The 18,436-nt window shown below is 41.5% G+C and overlaps 1 protein-coding gene across 1 annotated transcript in view; it reads left to right on the plus strand.

Annotated features, from left to right (window-relative positions):
* LOC137323782 (collagen alpha-1(III) chain-like) overlaps positions 1–18,436 on the plus strand; it is a 72,690-nt gene that overhangs the window by 18,685 nt on the left and 35,569 nt on the right. The window contains exons 5-17 of the mRNA XM_067987705.1: positions 463–576; positions 696–740; positions 1,184–1,237; positions 3,424–3,477; positions 6,425–6,478; positions 6,721–6,774; positions 6,965–7,018; positions 7,162–7,206; positions 7,976–8,029; positions 8,110–8,154; positions 10,055–10,108; positions 10,851–10,949; positions 13,141–13,185. Coding sequence (XP_067843806.1) covers positions 463–576; positions 696–740; positions 1,184–1,237; positions 3,424–3,477; positions 6,425–6,478; positions 6,721–6,774; positions 6,965–7,018; positions 7,162–7,206; positions 7,976–8,029; positions 8,110–8,154; positions 10,055–10,108; positions 10,851–10,949; positions 13,141–13,185 — 771 coding nt within the window. The remainder of the gene's footprint in view (positions 1–462; positions 577–695; positions 741–1,183; positions 1,238–3,423; positions 3,478–6,424; positions 6,479–6,720; positions 6,775–6,964; positions 7,019–7,161; positions 7,207–7,975; positions 8,030–8,109; positions 8,155–10,054; positions 10,109–10,850; positions 10,950–13,140; positions 13,186–18,436) is intronic.

Genomic DNA, 18,436 nt, shown 5'->3' on the forward strand with positions numbered 1-18,436 from the left:
TGGATTTTCCACAAGTGGAGGTTTAATGGACCGTTTTAGTTCATTACAAATTTACAAGGAGCATGAGCTGGAAAGAACAAAACAATCTCCATACAAAAAAAAAATCAAATTTAGGGTGATATTTTTAAAATAATCTTTGTTGTGTAAAATTAGAAACAAATATCATTTAACTTTGTAATAGAATACGAATTTCTGTTTTTATCACTTTCTTAGTACCAAGTACAGTGCTTTAATCTGATCTGAGATGTTCAATTAATTTTAAGCTGTATGTGACTTTGTCTTCACTTAAATTTAAATGTTTCCATAGTGTCAAAATAAGATCAATGCATTTCACTTCAAAAAAGCATTGAAACAAAACGTCTGAGTTATTTAAGTGTGAAGAATAGATTTTTATGACTTTACATATTGTAAGTTGCACATGCTTTCTACTTTCACAAATAGATTTTTTTTTCCCCCATCTAGAATTATTCCTCTCAGATGGCTGGTAAAGTTGATTCTAAAATGTCATATGATGGAAAAGGCTCTTATGATACAAAAGGCATTATTATTGATTCTACTTGTCTTCCTGGCCCTGCTGTAAGATTTTTTTCATTTTTTTCATTTGGTGAATACTTCCTATGTACACAGATATGCACAAAACATCAAACTGCACAAATTTTATTAATTTGCTAATAAATTCATTGTATTAATTTTAGGGCCAACGAGGACCCCGAGGACCCCCAGGACCTTCTGGACCAACTGTAAGTATTCACTCTTAGTTATTTGTTTTATTTTTCTTTACAATTTTCACCAAGTGGAAGGTGACAATGCTTTCAAACTTTTTTTTCTATAAACAGTTTTCAAAATTTATACAATATTAATAAAAGATTATGGTTTTAATCATAGTTTTTAAACAATGCATAAATTAGGCATAGTATGTAAATGAGATTAAAGTAAGGAACTTTCCACAATTGGAGGTTAAATGGGCCATTTTAATTGATAACAAATGTACAAAGACCACAAACTGAAAAGAACACAACAGCCCTGCCCCTAAGAAAATAGCAATTTCAGGGTTTTTAAAGTAATTTCTATTATATAAAAGCTGAAAACCAATATGCCACTTAAGTTTGTAGTGTATATTTTGTTTTATGCTGCATGTTTGTTCTGGGAAGGTGATCGACATTTTAATTTTTTGTACTAAAAGGGTCCTCAAGGTTACCAGGGCCCATCTGGTGAATCTGGACAAGTTGGCCCCAAGGTGAGTATCTGAAGCAAGATATTCAAAGATCCTCAATCCATAACACTGTGAAAATTAAACTAGTAAATAAATGACATGACACTGCGGTATGTGTTTGATGTAGATGCCCGGTGTCATTAAGACTCGAATTAAGCCGTGATCTTCCATATTGTTTATCTAGAGTATGATAAATAAAGTGATTACTGGTCACTAAATTCATTGAGTGCATACAGCATGAGTTCACTCAGAGTTTAATTGTTGTGTGGTGCTAGAACTTTGGAGATTGAAATGCACTTGTCAGTTTCAGACTCAGTTCAGCATTTTAAGATGGTTCTGATCCAATGACAAAATCTGAAGTGTGACGTCTGCACACACTAGACACGCCATTTTTAATATATTCTGTACATAGATTGTTATCAGATTAATTAGGGAAGTTTTATTTTCAATCTGTTTTGTTCTGTCTATGGCAGATATCAAAGCAGACTCTAATAGTGCTCCATATGAACGTATAAAAAGTAGGCCATTATCCAATAGACAATGCAGTTTCCAGCTTCCCCCCCACCCCACCACCCCATGACTAGTAATGCAAAATCCTAAAGGAAGTAAAGAAAAGAAGGAAAATGGACGTTAGGAAATTCCTAACAACAATGACGACATATATTTATATAGCGCCTTTAACGTAGTGAAATGTCCCCAAGGCGCTTCACAGGAGCATAATCAGACAATAAAATTAACACAGAACAATTGATCAAGACAGTCAAGCAAGCTATAGGAGACCTTAGTTACCTATGACACAATCTTAACTTACCCTTAGTTCACACGATTGTCCCAATATCCTTAGGAACATAGGATCAGAAAACACCATATCCATCCATCAGTCTAGTCCCAAAGGTTACAGTCATCATACCCCATTTTATCTCGTGTGTACTTAAAGTTTTCCATCTACTTGATGCTATCCTGCTGAAGAACCAACAATTACTAAGCAGTCACTACAGATTTATCAAGTGGAAATCAACAGATACCAGAACAAAGCACCATCAGTTTGATGCTTTGTAATTTATAAAAATAGTTTAAAATGAGAATCATTATTGTCAGATTTACCGGGATTTTGCAGTGAAAATAACAGTGAGGGTAACAGCGCTCACCGTTATTTATGCGCAAGTTGGACAGCAACTTCCAATGAGCAGTGATGCGCAGTTAAACACGAAAATCTGGAAGTTGCTGTCCGAGAAGCGCCGCTCCTCCATAAACTGCGCGAAAACGGCATCTCACCGCCTGGAATGTATTGAATGGAGTGAAGTTCCTGTACTGACGTCATACATACAAACTAAACTCACCACAAAAAGTTAGGGCTTGTCCATTCCAGTCTAAGTACCCTTTTAATGGTGTGGTAAGTCTTAATTACTGCCAAACAGCCTTTCTGGCATTGAAAATTAACTTTTACAACTGTGGAGCTTCATTCCTTCAGCTTTTAATTATTGTTGGAGATTTTTTTTAAAAGGTAAATAAAAACATTTTTTTTTACTTTATCTTTCTGTCTTTTTTACCTCTCTCTTTTTCCCAACTTTTATTTCGTTTTCTGTACCTGATTTGACATTGAATTCACTATTCTAACTTACACTTCCTGGTTCAGACTCTGTGCTGTTCATTAACGATTCTTCAGTCTGATTGGTTGAGGAGATACACAGTTGCTTGCCCTGTTCACACAGGTCCCAGATGCCCTGGAGAGGGCGTCGCGATGTTTGGCTGACAACAACTTGCCGTGCAAAACCCATAGAAAGTCTATGGGCAAGTGCAAGTCTAACAAATGGCTAGCGCTGTTCGTTCGCTGCTCACAGCAAAATTCAGCCGATTGTTTTCCTTTGTTTTTTCCTAAGAATGCACGTTTAGCAGATTCAAAGTATTTTTAAGATATATTTTGCAACATAAAATATTTTCATCCGGTTGGTGTGTTATAAAACTACTGGAATTGCATGCAATCATTTTTATATATTTCTGATAATTACTGAAATTAAATTAGTTACAATTAATTCATAGACCTTTGTTTGAACTTCAAATAAAATGGTCACTGATTAGTTGTGTTAATATTTCCTGTTACTGTGAACATCTATGAAACACAGCAATGCCTGTTTGGTATCATGACCATTATTTATGTGAAGACTTATAAACCTAGGAGTAAAATATTAATGCTACTTTCTTTAATGTAGGGTCCGCCTGGCCCTCCTGGTGCTATGGGTCCAACTGGGCCTGCTGGAAAAGATGTAAGTAGCATATCTGCTCTTACATTTCAAAAAAAATCATTGTTAACACAGTCACATGTACAATGGTAAAGGATTCAGAGATTCTTAAAATAGATTATATGATACCTATAATGAAGATCCTGTGACTCTTTGTTCTGCCCTTCAGGGATGTTACAAAATTCCATTAAAAACCTGAACTGTAATATGGAGATACAGAAAAGCTAGGTACATATGGAATCATCTGGTGTCATTTGTGGCCTCAAAGGCTGGTAACATAATTTCTGTTGGTTCATAATGACATATCAGAATTAATAAGTAGCTAAACTAGGGAGTACTTGCAATAAAGATCGCTGAATAATTAATTTCATCAACGAGATCCAAGTGAATTAACAATATTGTTCACATTGTCATTTTCATATAAAAGTGTCATTGAGATGCCACAATGTTATGGAATCCAGTGATGAGCTCACATCATATTTGGAATGACAAAGTTGATTAACTAACGGTGACATATATATAATTCATTTTCATTTTATCTATATTTGACTGCATTATTACTGTATGACTAAGGGAAGAACTTGATTAAAAGAAAATATGAGCACCTGACTCATTGGGTTAAGGTGTAAATAGTTTTCCTATTTACTTCCAGTACTTCCTTCTGGAGTATTTGTTGCATGCTGGTTATGGAATACATCCTACATTAAAATTACTAAAAACTCCACCGGCATCCACAAATGGCAATAATACAGATTTGGTTCATTACTTTGTACTACACTATAAAATAATGTCTTAAATGAAGTTGGTGGAAGGCAGATAACAGGTGTAGAATTCTGCTTTGAAAACAGAACTACTTTTAATGAGTGTAGAAGCATCTTAACTCAGTGCTTCCCGGCAGACATATGGACAGTTTTGCAGTATATTAAATTACACCCCAGCACTATCTCATCATTTCATCAGATCCTCCAACTACAACATTTAGGGCAGATATTAAACTTATTAAACTGAGAACCAGGCAGTATATAGAAAGTTCGGATGGGAAGTGAAAAAAGAAATAAGAGGGGCAAAGAGATTATGAGAATCGACTCGCAGTCAACATAAAAGGGAATCCAAAAGTCTTCTACAGGCATGTAAACAGTAAACGGGTAGTAAGAGTAGAGGTGGGGCTGATTAGGACCATAAAGGAGATCTACTCATGGAGGCAGAGGGGATGGCCGAGGTTCTAAATGAATACTTTGCATCTGTCTTTACCAAGGAAGAAGATGCTGCCAGAGTCTCAGTAAAGGAAGATATAGTTGAGATACTGGATGGGCTAAATATTGATAAAGAAGAGGTACTAGAAAGGCTAGCTGTACTTAAAGTAGATAAGTCACCTGGTCCAGATGGGATGCATCCTAGGTTGCTGAGGGAAGTAAGGGTGGAAATTACGGAGGTACTGGCCATAATCTTCCAAACATCCATAGATACGGGGATGGTGCCAGAGGACTGGAGAATTGCAAATGTTACATCCTTGTTCAAAAAAGGGTGTAAGGATAAACTCAGCAACTATAGGTCAGTCAGTTTAACCTCAATGGTGGGGAAACTTTTAAAAACGATAATCTGGGGCAGAATTAACAGTCACTTGGACGAGTGTGGTTTGATTAGGGAAAGTCAGCACGGATTTGTTAAAGACAAATTGTGTTTAACTAACCTGATAGAGTTTTTTGATGAGGTAACAGAGAGGGTAGATGACGGCAATGCGGTTGATGTGGTGTATGTGGACTTTCAAAAGGCGTTTGATAAAGTGCTGCATGGTAGGCTTATCATCAAGATTGCGGCCCATGGAATAAAGGGGGCAGTAGCAACGTGGATATAGAATTGGCGAAGGGACAGGAAACAGAGAGTAGTGGTGAACTGTTGTTTTTCAGACTGGAGGGAGGTGTATAGTGGTGTTCTGCAGGGGTCAGTGCTGGGACCAATACTTTTCCTGATATGTATTAATGATTTGGACTTAGGTGTACTGGACACAATTTCAAAATTTGCAGATGACACAAAACATGGAAGGGTAGTAAACAGTGAGGAGGTTAGTGATAGACTTCAAGAGGATATAGACAGGCTGGTGGCATGGGTGGACACGTGGCAGATGAAATTTAATGCAGAAAAATTGGAAGTGATATATTTCGGTAGGAAGAACGAGGACAGGCAATATAAACTCGAGGGCACAACTCTAAAAGGGGTACAGGAACAGAGAGATCTGGGGGTATATGTGAACAAATCGTTGAAGGTGGCAGGGAAGGTTGAGGAAGCGGTTAAAAAGGCATACGGGATCCTGGGCTTTTTAAATAGAGGCATACAATACAAAAGTATGGAAGTCATGATGAACATTTATAAAAGAATGGTTCGGCCACAACTGGAGTATTGTGTCCAGTTCTGGCCACACACTTCAGGAAAGATGTGAAGGCCTTAGAGAGGGTGCAGAAGAGATGATTGCAGGGATGATTCCAGGGATGATTCCAGGGATGAGGAATTTTAGTTACGTAGATAGACTGGAGAAGCTGGGGTTGTTCTCCTTTGAACAGAGATGGTTGCTAGGAGATTTGATAGAGGTATTCAAAATCATGAGGGGTCTAGACAGAGTAGATAGAGAGAAACTGTTCCCATTGGCAGAAGGGTCAAGAACCAGAGGACACAGATTTAAGGTAATTGGCAAAAGAACCAAAGGTGACATGAGGAAAAACTTTTTTACACAGCGAGTGGTTAGGATCTGGAATGCGCTGCCCAAGGGGGTGGTGGAGGCAGATTCAATCATGGCCTTCAAAAGGGAACTGGATAAGTGCTTGAAAGGAAAAAATTTGCAGGGCTACGGGGAAAGGGTGGGAGAGTGGGACTAGCTGAATTGCTCTTGCATAGAGCCGGCGCGGACTCGATGGGCCGAATGGCCTCCTTCCATGCTGTAACCTTTCTATGATTGTTTTTGCTTGTTTTAAATCAGGGTGGACCTGGCAGGCCAGGGAGAACTGGTGAGCGTGGAACACAAGGTCCTCCAGTAAGTAAAGATGATATGGAAAATGAATGTGACAACTGTAGATGAGCAAACATTTTCTCTCTTCTGCTTTATGATGCAAATAGGTATAGTTCTAATTAAAATACAGAGATAATATAAGATGGGCTGAGTATGATTTCACGTCTAACAATATTATTTTAAATACATTTTGAGGGATACACATTTCAGAGATCAGTCAAATCGGTACTCTAAACACAGAATAATAAAAGTATTTATTTTTTCAGGGTATTCAAGGCCATTCGGGTAGGCCCGGTTCCCCTGGTATGAAAGGAAGCCGAGTAAGTATCTGTATTATTCATTTTTTTTAAAAAGCTATATCCTTACGGGAAAGATAATAAGCTAATAATTGTTAGTATTACAGTTAACTTTATAGGGTTATCAAGTTAAATTTTAAATAATGCACTGAATCAGATGCCAACAATTTTATCTCTGCTACTATTTGAGACAAATTATTTGTGTCTCTGACAGGGCAGTGATGGGCGTGATGGTGCTAAAGGTGAGAGCGGTACTCCTGGCCTAAAGGTGATTCTTAATTCTTTATTATAGAATTGTTTAGTTAATCAATTACAGTTCCAGTAAATTCTTCACTATTGATAAGCAATAGTACAGTAATGTCAGGAACATAACCTATAATTTTAATATATTTTCTTCTCAATCTATTACAGGGTGAATCTGGTAATCCTGGGGACAATGGTCCGCCTGGACCAATGGTAAACATTCATCATTTTTTCCAACTTCAATTTATGCCAACTGATGGGAGCGAATGTTTATAATGCTATTCCAGAAATGGATACTTCATTTGTGTGAGGTGCACCATCTGGAAAGCCAGCTGAGAATTGTGAAGCCCACCCTAACTATTGGCTGGTGGCTTTGACTGACTGGTAATGATGGAACTTGGACCTTGCATATCTAGCTACAGAACAAAGGCTGGTACTGCTCCTGCAAATTTCAGCAGTGTTTTAATACCTGGATCTAAAAAACATGTTCACAATAAGAAAGAGAAGATGTAGATTTAATATGAAGCTGTAGAGATAATTACAAAGGATTTCCTTAAATGGTAAGAATGGGAGTAATTTTCACCTCCACTGCTTGGATGGTGAACAGGTGGAGCAGATTACCCCCCTCCCCATAAAATTGGGTGGGTTCTATAACGGGCAGACAATCCATTTTGCCAGTTTACTACCCAAGGTGAAAGGTGAAGGTGACCCTAACCCTAACCCCCACTGTGTATTAAGCCTTTCAAGGCTTATTGCTGCAAAACTGATAATATTTAAACTGTATTTACCCTGGAAAGGATTAAAGAAAGAAAAGAGACATTTACTCATGATAATTACTTTCTCAATCTTTCCGTTTCATGCACAAGAATCACCAGCGACTGAGCAACTATTTAAAATGTATCACAACAGAAAGCAATATTGTGATGCGCTCTCATTCTGTTTTTTATCCAGTAAAATAGCCATTTTTATCTCTATATTCTAGGGGCCTCGTGGGACAACTGGTGAGAGAGGATCTCCTGGATCTCCTGGCCCTGTTGTGAGTATACTCATTACCTGACCTACTGAATGAAGCATGTCTCTGCAAGAAGAAACCATTTGGACTGTTTTGTTTTTCAGGGTCCTCGTGGAACTGATGGTCAGCCTGGCAAAGATGGTTTAACAGTAAGTGAACTTTAGTGTTGTGAGTTTGTTTTATATCTTCAGTCTATATCTTTACCCAGTTTAATTTAATTCTAGAAATACTTTATCATATTGTCATAAGGGCAATGGTTATCTTGTGGCCACTTAATATCAATATCTCATTCAAAATAATCTTTAGAAAGTGTAGATACCGAAGGGATCTTTTCAACAAAAATAAGTTCTATTGAGGTGCAGTGACTAAACTATAATGGATAAGATGAAATCTGTATTTGTCTGCCTCTCCTTCCCCACCTTCTTTGCTGGCTGTTGGGCTCCACAGTTTGGACATTTTCAGAATATTTCCTAAAGGACATAAAATCTCATTTAGATGCTAATGAGGATGGCTTATGATTATGGAAAATGCACTAATAAATGCTCTTCTGAAGCTGGGATTATTACATTGGAGCAGGACAAAGGCAACTCACCAATGCATCTTGTCCCTGAAATACCTGACTTGGGTATCAGAGGAAAGGTGTGTTCCCTATAGAGCATTAACATCCTCACATTGATGAACACAATTCAAAATAACCACGATATAAGAAATTATTTTTTTATAAAGTTTTGTTCATTGATTTTGAATATCACACAATCTGCATTGTTTCATATCTTTATAATCATATGCTTAATTATAACAAAATTCACAAGTTTTTAATTTAGGTCAAGCTACAATAACCAGCTACTATTCCCTACATAACAACACTTGTTGGGTCCACAATGCACCACTGATGTCAATAGATCTAGGTGGACATCTTATTGGCATTTCCAATTTTGTAATGGAACAATAATTGTACAAAATTGCCAATGGGTGACTATTATTGTGTATAGAATCATATCTGCAGTACAATAGGAAGCAAATGGAGCCTTGTAGCTTAGCTCAGTCAGAGGGATGTGGTACAAGCCACACTGCAGGACTTTAGTACCTAATCTAGGCTGACACTTCAGTGCAGTATTGAGGAAGTGCTGCATTGTGCAAGTTGCCATTGTTATGTTCAGGCAGATGGGGCCTCAGTTTAACGCCTCATCTGACAGACTCCTGCCTCATCTCAGCAGAATACACAGGAGAAAATGCCCAATTTCAAATTTTGCCAACAACAGGAATTGCAGATGCTACTTTAAGGAGTTAGGCCTGTACATTTATGCTTCTGTCCAGGAAATCTAGTGTTCCTCCTCCCCTACTAACGACCTTTGCAGTCACAGCACAGGACACCAATCACGCTGGTATCACACTCGTAATACATAAATGAGGGGACCGCACAAAACCTGGGAAAGTCCCTCATTGCGCCAGCAGCATGAAATACACTGGTGCCACCATTGTAGCTATTATGGAGCTTCAGGCCCAAGATCTTTATCTCTGTCCAAATTCACATGCTGCAATCTGTTTTAGTTTAATGCATTTCACTGGGAATGAACATGATGAAAGAAATAAAATTAAAATGAAGAAAAGGAAATGTTAAAGTATAGAGAAGCAGTAAGAAGAAAATAAGGTGGTGTACAGTGAAGTAATATACCATGCAAAATGAGAAATGATAAATAGAATGAATGGAAACAAATCAGTCAAGAAGATGTCAAGGGAAGAAAAAGAAGTTTAACTGAGATAGAAGGAGTAAAAAGTTAAAATAGTTAAGCAGGATATATAAATAAAAAATATAAACCAACATACTAGTATTATAAAGGAAAAGAAAGTGAGAAAGCAGTTTTAATTCTTTAGCTAATTAACAATATCGCAGTCTAAAATAGTAGCACATCCTATCCGAAAGAAAACAAAAATCACAGTATTATATGTGTGTTATATTGTGCACTAGATTCACTATTTTGAGCTGAGAGACAAGCATCTGTGAGCACTTTTATTGAAGAGCTAATGTTGTATTTATTTATTTAATAGGGTCCTGTTGGTTCATCTGGCACTCCAGGCTCAGCCGGTAAAACTGGTGCTAAGGTATGTTTAATGAAACAATTTTGTTTTTCTACAGTTGAACTACAAATAGAAGTTTTCATTATTAATCCTCTAAGCAGCAGTTACCCCACAGGTCAATGGGAACCGATGTTTCCAATTATCAACTATAGTGTGCTAGGGAAAAGTACTGTCAACATGAATTGCTTACCTCCATCTGCGTCCCAAAGTTTCATTTTTAAAAGGCTTTTGGAACTGTACAATAGTCCTTAGTTAAAGAGATCTAGTCGAGGAACTCAAATGATTGATATTTCATCTAACTGGAAAGGAAGTGGGCTTGTTCCATTGATGAAGTGGGTGGATCTTCATGGAGCTGCCATTTTCCAATGTGTGTACCTCTGGTCAGATTTACATCACTACTTTGCAGATGATCTTATTACTCTAATTGCTCAGCTAGTGACTGATCGCTTCAATGTTAGACAATGGCCTTTTACGTTGAGGTCTTGTGTTAAATTCAGACCAGAATGATGAGATGGAATTCCCCTCTGTCTTTTGGTTAGTGTTTATGGTTAGAAAACAAAATGAGATAACAAAACATTTCAGCCATTGTATAATCAATGCAGAAACTGTAGAGCTAGCTGGGAAAAAGGGAACGAACTCAAGTACAGCTCTCAAAATATTTCTTTCAATGCTATTTATGTAATACGACCATAATATAATTTTGGATTGGGTAAAGTCCTACTGATCTCTCATTGCTATTTTGTTCCTTTGATTATGTACTTTACAGGGTGAAGCTGGTCCACAAGGTCCTCATGGTTCTGATGGTATTCCAGGAGCAAAGGGTGAACATGGTCCACAGGGTCCTAAAGGCGATTCAGGCAGAAACGTATGTTTTTTTAAAATTTGTTCATGGGATGTGGGCGTCGCTGGCAAGGCCAGCATTTATTGCCCATCCCTAATTGCCCTTGAGAAGGTGGTGGTGAGCCGCCTTCTTGAACCGCTGCAGTCCGTGTGGTGACGGTTCTCCCACAGTGCTGTTAGGAAGGGAGTTCCAGGATTTTGACCCAGCGACGATGAAGGAACGGCAATATATTTCCAAGTCGGGATGGTGTGTGACTTGAAGGGGAATGTGCAGGTGATGTTGTTCCCACATGCCCGCTGCCCTTGTCCTACTAGGTGGTAGAGGTCGCGGGTTTGGGAGGTGCTGTCGAAGAAGCCTTGGTGAGTTGCTGCAGTGCATCCTGTGGATGGTACACACTGCAGCCACAGTGAGCCGGTGGTGAAGGGAGTGAATGTTTAGGGTGGTGGATGGGGTGCCAATCAAGCGGGCTGCTTTGTCCTGGATGGTGTCGAGCTTCTTGAGTGTTGTTGGAGCTGCACTCATCCAGTCAAGTGGAGAGTATTCCATCACACTCCTGACTTGTGCCTTGTAGATGGTGGAAAGGCTTTGGGGAGTCAGGAGGTGAATCACTCGCCACAGAATACCCAGCTTCTGACCTACTCTTGCAGCCACAGTATTTATGTGACTGGTCCAGTTAAGTTTCTGGTCAATGGTGACCCCCAGAATATTGATGATGGGGGATTCAGCGATGGTAATGTCGCTGAATGTCAAGGGGAGGTGGTTAGACTCTCTCTTGTTGGAGATGGTCATTGCCTGGCAATTGTCTGGCGCGAATGTTACTTGCCACTTATCAGCCCAAGCCTGGATGTTTTCCAGGTCTTGCTCCATGTGAGCACGGACTGCTTCATTATTTGAGGGGTTGCGAATGGAACTGAACACTGAGCAATCATCAGCGAACATCCCCATTTCTGACCTTATGATGGAGGGAAGGTCATTGATGAAGCAGTTGAAGATGGTTGGGCCGAGGACACCGCCCTGAAGAACTCCTGCAGCAATGTCCTGGTGCTGAGATGATTGGCCTCCAACAACCTCTACCATCTTTGTGCTTGATATGACACCAGCCACTGGAGAGCTTTCCCCCTGATTCCCATTGACTTCAATTTTACGAGGGCTCCTTGGTGCCACACTCGGTCAACTGCTGCCTTGATGTCAAGGGCAGTCACTCTCACCTCACCTCTGGAATTCAGCTCTTTTGTCCATGTTTGGACCAAGGCTGTAATGAGATCTGGAGCTAAGTGGTCCTGACGGAACCCAAACTGAGCATCGGTGAGCAAGTTATTGGTGAGTAAGTGCCGCTTGATAGCACTGTCGACGACACCTTCCATCACTTTGCTGATGATTGAGAGTGGGCTGATGGGGCGGTAATTGGCCGGATTGGATTTGTCCTGCTTTTTGTGGACAGGACATACCTGGGCTATTTTCCACATTGTCAGGTAGATGCCAGTGTTGTAGCTGTACTGGAACAGTTTGGCTAGAGGCGCGGCTAGTTCTGGAGCACAAGTCTTCAGCACTACAGCCGGGACGTTGTCGGGGCCCATAGCCTTTGCCGTATCCAGTGCACTCAGCCATTTATTGATATCACGTGGAGTGAATCGAATCAGCTGAAGACTGGCTTCTGTGATGGTGGGGATATCGGGAGGAGGCCGAGATGGATCATCCACTCGGCACTTCTGACTGAAGATGGTTGCAAACACTTCAGCCTTGTCTTTTGCACTCACGTGCTGGACTCCGCCATCATTGAGGATGGGGATGTTTGCAGAGCCTCCTCCTCCCGTTAGTTGTTTAATTATCCACCACCATTCATGACTAGATGTGGCAGGACTGCAGATCTTTGATCTGATCCGTTGGTTGTGGAATCACTTAGCTCTGTCTATAGCATGTTGCTTCCGCTGTTTAGCATGCATGTCGTCCTGAGTTGTAGCTTCACCAGGTTGGCACCTCATTTTTAGGTATGCCTGGTGCTGCTCCTGGCATGCTCTTCTATACTCCTCATTGAACCAGGGTTGATCCCCTGGCTTGTTGGTAATGGTAGAGTGAGGAATATGCCGGGCCATGAGGTTACAGATTGTGTAACCAATGTAACCAATTACTTATGAAACTATTGAGACCTTTTGTGTCTATTTTTCCGAAACCACCAAATGACCTACACACCTATGTTTTTTGTTCTATCTTCCAGGGTAAGGATGGAAAAGATGGATTGCCAGGTGCCAGAGGTCCCCAAGTAAGTTACTGGAAAAAATGTACTGTTTTTCTGACTCATTCATAGTAATAGTGCCCCACCTAAATACACAGTGATGTTAAGTCTGCATTAAATATGGACAGAGATTAAAATAATGGGACCTGTTTTTCTGGTGCTTCCATTTCCTACCCCAAACATGACTTGGAGACACCCCCAGAATAGGCCTGCCCCTTGGCTAGGCCTCCCGCTGGAAAAAAGGGCATGAAATAAAGGGCTACAGCTGCGCTCCTGACTGTTGCATATTTACCAACCTAGAAAACCAGCAACAGCTGACCTACAGCTTCAAAAGTTGACACACCCAAAGAAAGCTGACAGCTCAAAAAGCTGCTCTGAATATAGATCTATGACGTGTGACGATAAAGAATAGACTGAAAGTGCAGCGGGACTTGGGTATGTCATTACCTGAGCTTTAGATATACATTCCATCACTTTTACTACAAGACACAAAAGTAGTTTGCAGCAGATTAAGAAATTACTCAAAGAGGCTATGCGAGTAATTTAACTTTTGGCATTTGGAAAGGAAAATCGGGAGAGGTGTATAACGGGCAGCCAATCCGATATTGCCCGTTTTATACTATCGCCAAAAGTTAAAATGATCTCTCATGAGTGCTGATGGCATGACAATTATTTTCTATAAGAGCATGGCCACCGAGAACATTTTGATTTTGACCTCTGATTTGGTGCATTTATTGTCATTTTGGAATCTACCGTAATTCTGAATGCGTATCTCAGTATAGTTTTTTAAAAATTAAATAGACCACATTACCATTCCAAACCTACTTCCTATTTTATTTCCAAACCTTGGCAATTTTGCAATTATAGCATCAGAAATTGTCAGATAAAGCTAGCTAGTACATTCATAAAGAGACCACCAACCTTTATCTCAAAAAAGCAGTTGCAATCAGTAGGGAATTAAATAAAGTTCATACAAGACAACAACCAGGCATGCCTCAGAAAGTTTTTTTTGAGGAAAATAAAAAGTTTATAAAAACTATATTTTAACAGTGTATTCATTACATATAACTTTTCTGGGAACAAACACTAAAGAAGTAGGGTTATAAATTGGGCCGCGTAGTGTCCGTTTTATAGGCACTACGCTGCCTCCTAAGGACCCAAATGCGTGTCCAGAATGCGCGCGCTAACTTCTAGCATGACGTGCGCCAGACGCCATCTTAATAAAGGCATAGGTAATGGATGCCAGCAGCATGTAAAGTAAGGAGAATATGTGATAGATCGGTGTGCAATGCTGGTTTAAAGGGACAGATACGACTTTGGAACTCAACGCTCCAGCCAACGCACTGTCTTAACCTCGCACAGCTGAACAGGTTGTAAACAGGATGGAGGACCCCCCACCAGCACTATTTAAAGGGATCATGCATAATTTATAGGTTAGTTGCTGGATTATTGTTTCTGGCTGTTGATACATTTGTACCTGTTTTTGGAGGTCTTCTATACTTGAATACTAGGACTAGGGGACATAACTTAAAGATTAGAAGCAGGACTTGCTGGAGTGAAGTTAAAAAATGCTTCTACACGCAAAGGGTGGTCGAAGTTTGGAAAGCTTGTCTACAAACGGCAGCTGATGCTAACTCAATTGTTAATCTTAAATCTGAGATTGATAGATTTTTGTTAACCAAAGGTATTCAGGGATATGGGGTTAAGGTGGGTTTATGGAGTTAGGATGCAGATCAATCATAATCTCATTGAATGGCAGCTCAGGCTCGAAGGGCTAAATGGCCTACTCCTGTTCCTAGGTTCCTATAATAAAGTTTCAATACTCTACACTGGGTGGGCTGGCTAGCTGACAGGCAACAGCAAGGGCACTGGCAGAGTGGCAGGGGTGGGGTGGGACAGAAATGCTGTCATCCTGAGAGAGGACAGCAGGTTCATGTTCTGTGGAGCCACTGCCACTTGCTGCCTCCTGTTATGCGCCACCTTTTCCTGCAAGAAAGCGGGACGTGTGTCAGTGAGTGTCCTGCAAGATGTTTGGGTGATGTGCTTCTCATGGTTGAATTGCTGCCAGTGTGCGTGACCTGTAAGTTGTGGCTATGCGGCTTGCAACAGTAGTAATAGGTGAGGGTGAGAGGAAGCATCTGATTGGAAGAGTTGAGTACTGATGGAAAGAGTTTGTTGGTATGTGGGTGATGGGGGGTGTAGTGCGTGGAGCAGTGGATGCGGCTAGTGGTGTAGTTGGTAGGAGATGCCACTTGACAGTTGACCTCACTCACCTTGACCATTCGTGTTAAAGCATTAAACTTCTTCCTGCACTGCACCCATGTTCATGATGCTATGCGCCTGACATTGACCTTGTCCCCTACTGCCTCGGAAGCACATGTCTGGAGGGTCTCTTGCACCCCCGCCCCCCCCCCCACCGCAGACGTAGGATGTCCCTTCTTCTGTGCATCTCTTGCACCAAGGCCTCTAGTGCACCATCAGAGAACCTTGGTGCACACTCCCTCACAGGCCTGGTACAAACTCAGATCGGCAGATAGGCGACATCTGGCGTGCAGATCGGAGAATGTGGGAATTAGTAGTGCGCAACTTTTATTCAATGTTTTAACATAACTCAACAGTTTGTAAACATAGGGACAGGACCTGCATCTGTGTTTTACGTGTACGATGTCTGATCTCCGTTCAGACTCCGTGCGAACCCGTATCTGATATTTTTCAATTAAGAGGTGCAGGCTACCTTTAAGAGGTGCAAGCTGCCTTGAAGCCACTGGCGATATCAGGGCCCCCCTGCTGGCAAGCAGCCAGTCAACAGCGCAGCTAAGCCAGACTGCTCGCAGATATCAGGTAAATGACCAGGCAACACGAATCGCATGTGCTGCCTGTATCTCAACGACTGGGCGCGGGGTTAATCGCACACTGCGACCCTCGCACCCGGATTCGTGGGTTATTGAATTTAACCCCTGTACACCTCTAAATGGGACAATCAGAATCCAACAGCATGTTTAAATTTTTTCTGTCTTAAGTTTGTGCACAGCAAACTGTGAGAGAAAATAACATCTGATAGGTTGGAGGTCAAGAAAATGGAACCAATCTCGTTCTGACAGGCTCCAAGCCCACCGTCCAATTGATCTGATTGGTTGATATTGACAGCCCAATGCCAGGGAAGAAAGCTGATTTTTCTTGCAAAATGTTGGCTGTCAGCTTGAGAAGCCGATGGTCGGTCTGCACGTCGTTAGTTTCAGGGCCTTCTGCCTGCTGCTAGAGAGCGGCAGCCTAAAGGTCACAATGCCGTAAAATTGGCTTGAGAAAGGTCAGCATGAACCTTTCTTGGCCTATTTTCTCTTCAGGCTTCCCCTGGGACCGCCGCAGACCTCTGGTTTCTGTGGATCGCAGTGCTAACCCCAACATTTAGTTTCTCTGGAGCGCTGGCAATAGAGGCAGCAGTCCCTCCCACCTGATTTATGTGACATCATTGGACCTACAAACACAGGCCGAGCTCTGCCCCCCTCCCCAGGATGTCCCAGAAATCCCAGGGCAAGATAAAATGGGTGGAGACCTGGCGCAGCAAGTTTTCATTCCTTTCTCCTGGCCTTTGTGCATTTCCCAGGGAAAATGGTCAGGAAAATCATCCCCAAAGTGTTGAATGACGACTTATATTTTTGATCCATCACAAGACAGTAGGACCAGAATGCCAGGCCTTTTAATACACCATGAAAGGAACATTATGTTCTTTGATGGTATTAATTGCGTACAGTTGTCTTCACTCAAGTAAAACTCAAATCATTTATAGAAAGTCAATGGAACTTCTCAGTTACACACAATCACACCCTCACCTCCACCTCTGATGCCCTTGTCCCCATTAAAAACATTACTCTCTCTCACCCTTGCTGTTCCCCCTGGAATGGCCCTCAACTCCACTCCCTTAAGTCCAAGAGACGCAGATTTGAACATTTATGGCGGACATCTGGTTTAGCCATTCATCGCCAGATCTGGCTGGACCACATAAAGCACTGGCAGGTCCTGCTCTGCTCTGCCAAAACTGCTCACTATTCCAGGATCATCCTGGAATGCAAAGATAACCCCCGACTTCTCTTCTTCTCTACAAACCGCCTTCTTAAACCCCTGTCCACCCTCCTCCACCCTCACCTCCAACAACAAGAGTGAGAAGCTCATGGACTTCTTTGTCACTAAGAGTGATACCATCTGTTCAGCTTACGCTGCCTCTTCTCTCCCTTCCCCTCACCAACCAAGCCAAATGTCCCCAAGGTTCCCCCCTGCCCTAGCCATGAACTCGCATCTTTCTCTAGTTTCTCTCCTATCTCCTGTCATGACCTCTCTGAGCTCATCCTGTCCATGAGACTCACTTCCTACTCCTTTGACCCTATTCCCACCAAACTGCTGACCACCCAACTTCCCTTTCCAGCACCCATGTTAGCTGATATCGCTCTCCTCAGGTACTGTCCCCCTCCCCTTCAAATCTGCTGTCATCACCCCTCTCCTCAAAAAACACACCTTTGGCCTTTCTGTCCTTGCAAACTACCGCCTCATCTCCAGCATCCTTTTCCTATCCAAAGTCCTTGAACGTGTTGTCGCCTCCCAAATCCATGCCCATCTTTCCCGCAACTCCATGTTTGAATCCTTCCAATCAGGTTTTCACCCCTGCCACAGTACTGAAACAGCCCTTATCAAAGTTACAAATGACATCCTATGTGACTGTGACCGTGGTAAACTATCCCTCCTCATCCTTCTTGACCTGTCTGTGGCCCTTGACACGGTTGACCACATCATCCTCCTCCAACGCCTCTCTGTCATCCAGTTGGATGGGACTGCCTTCGCCTAGTTCCAACCCTGTCTATCCAATTGTAGCCAAAGAATCACCTGCAAAGGTTTCTCTTCCTGCTTCCGCACCATTACATCTGGAGTCCCCCAAAAATCTATACTTGACCCCCTCCTATTTCTGATTTACATGCTGCCCCTCGGCAAAATCACCCAAAAACATGACATCAGGTTCCACATGTATGCTGATGACACCCAGCTCTACCTCACCACCACCTCTTTCGACTCCTCCACTGCCTCTGATTTGTCACACTGCTTGTCTGACATCAATACTGGATGAGCAGAAACTTCCTCCAACTAAATACTGGGAATCATAGAATCATAGAATCATAGAAGTTTACAACATGGAAACAGGCCCTTCGGCCCAAGATGTCCATGTCGCCCAGTTTATACCACTAAGCTAGTCCCAATTGCCTGCACTTGGCCCATATCCCTCTATCCCCAT

The sequence above is a fragment of the Heptranchias perlo genome, chromosome 7 (assembly GCF_035084215.1).
Source record: "Heptranchias perlo isolate sHepPer1 chromosome 7, sHepPer1.hap1, whole genome shotgun sequence".
In the NCBI taxonomy this organism is placed as follows: Eukaryota; Metazoa; Chordata; class Chondrichthyes; order Hexanchiformes; family Hexanchidae; genus Heptranchias; species Heptranchias perlo.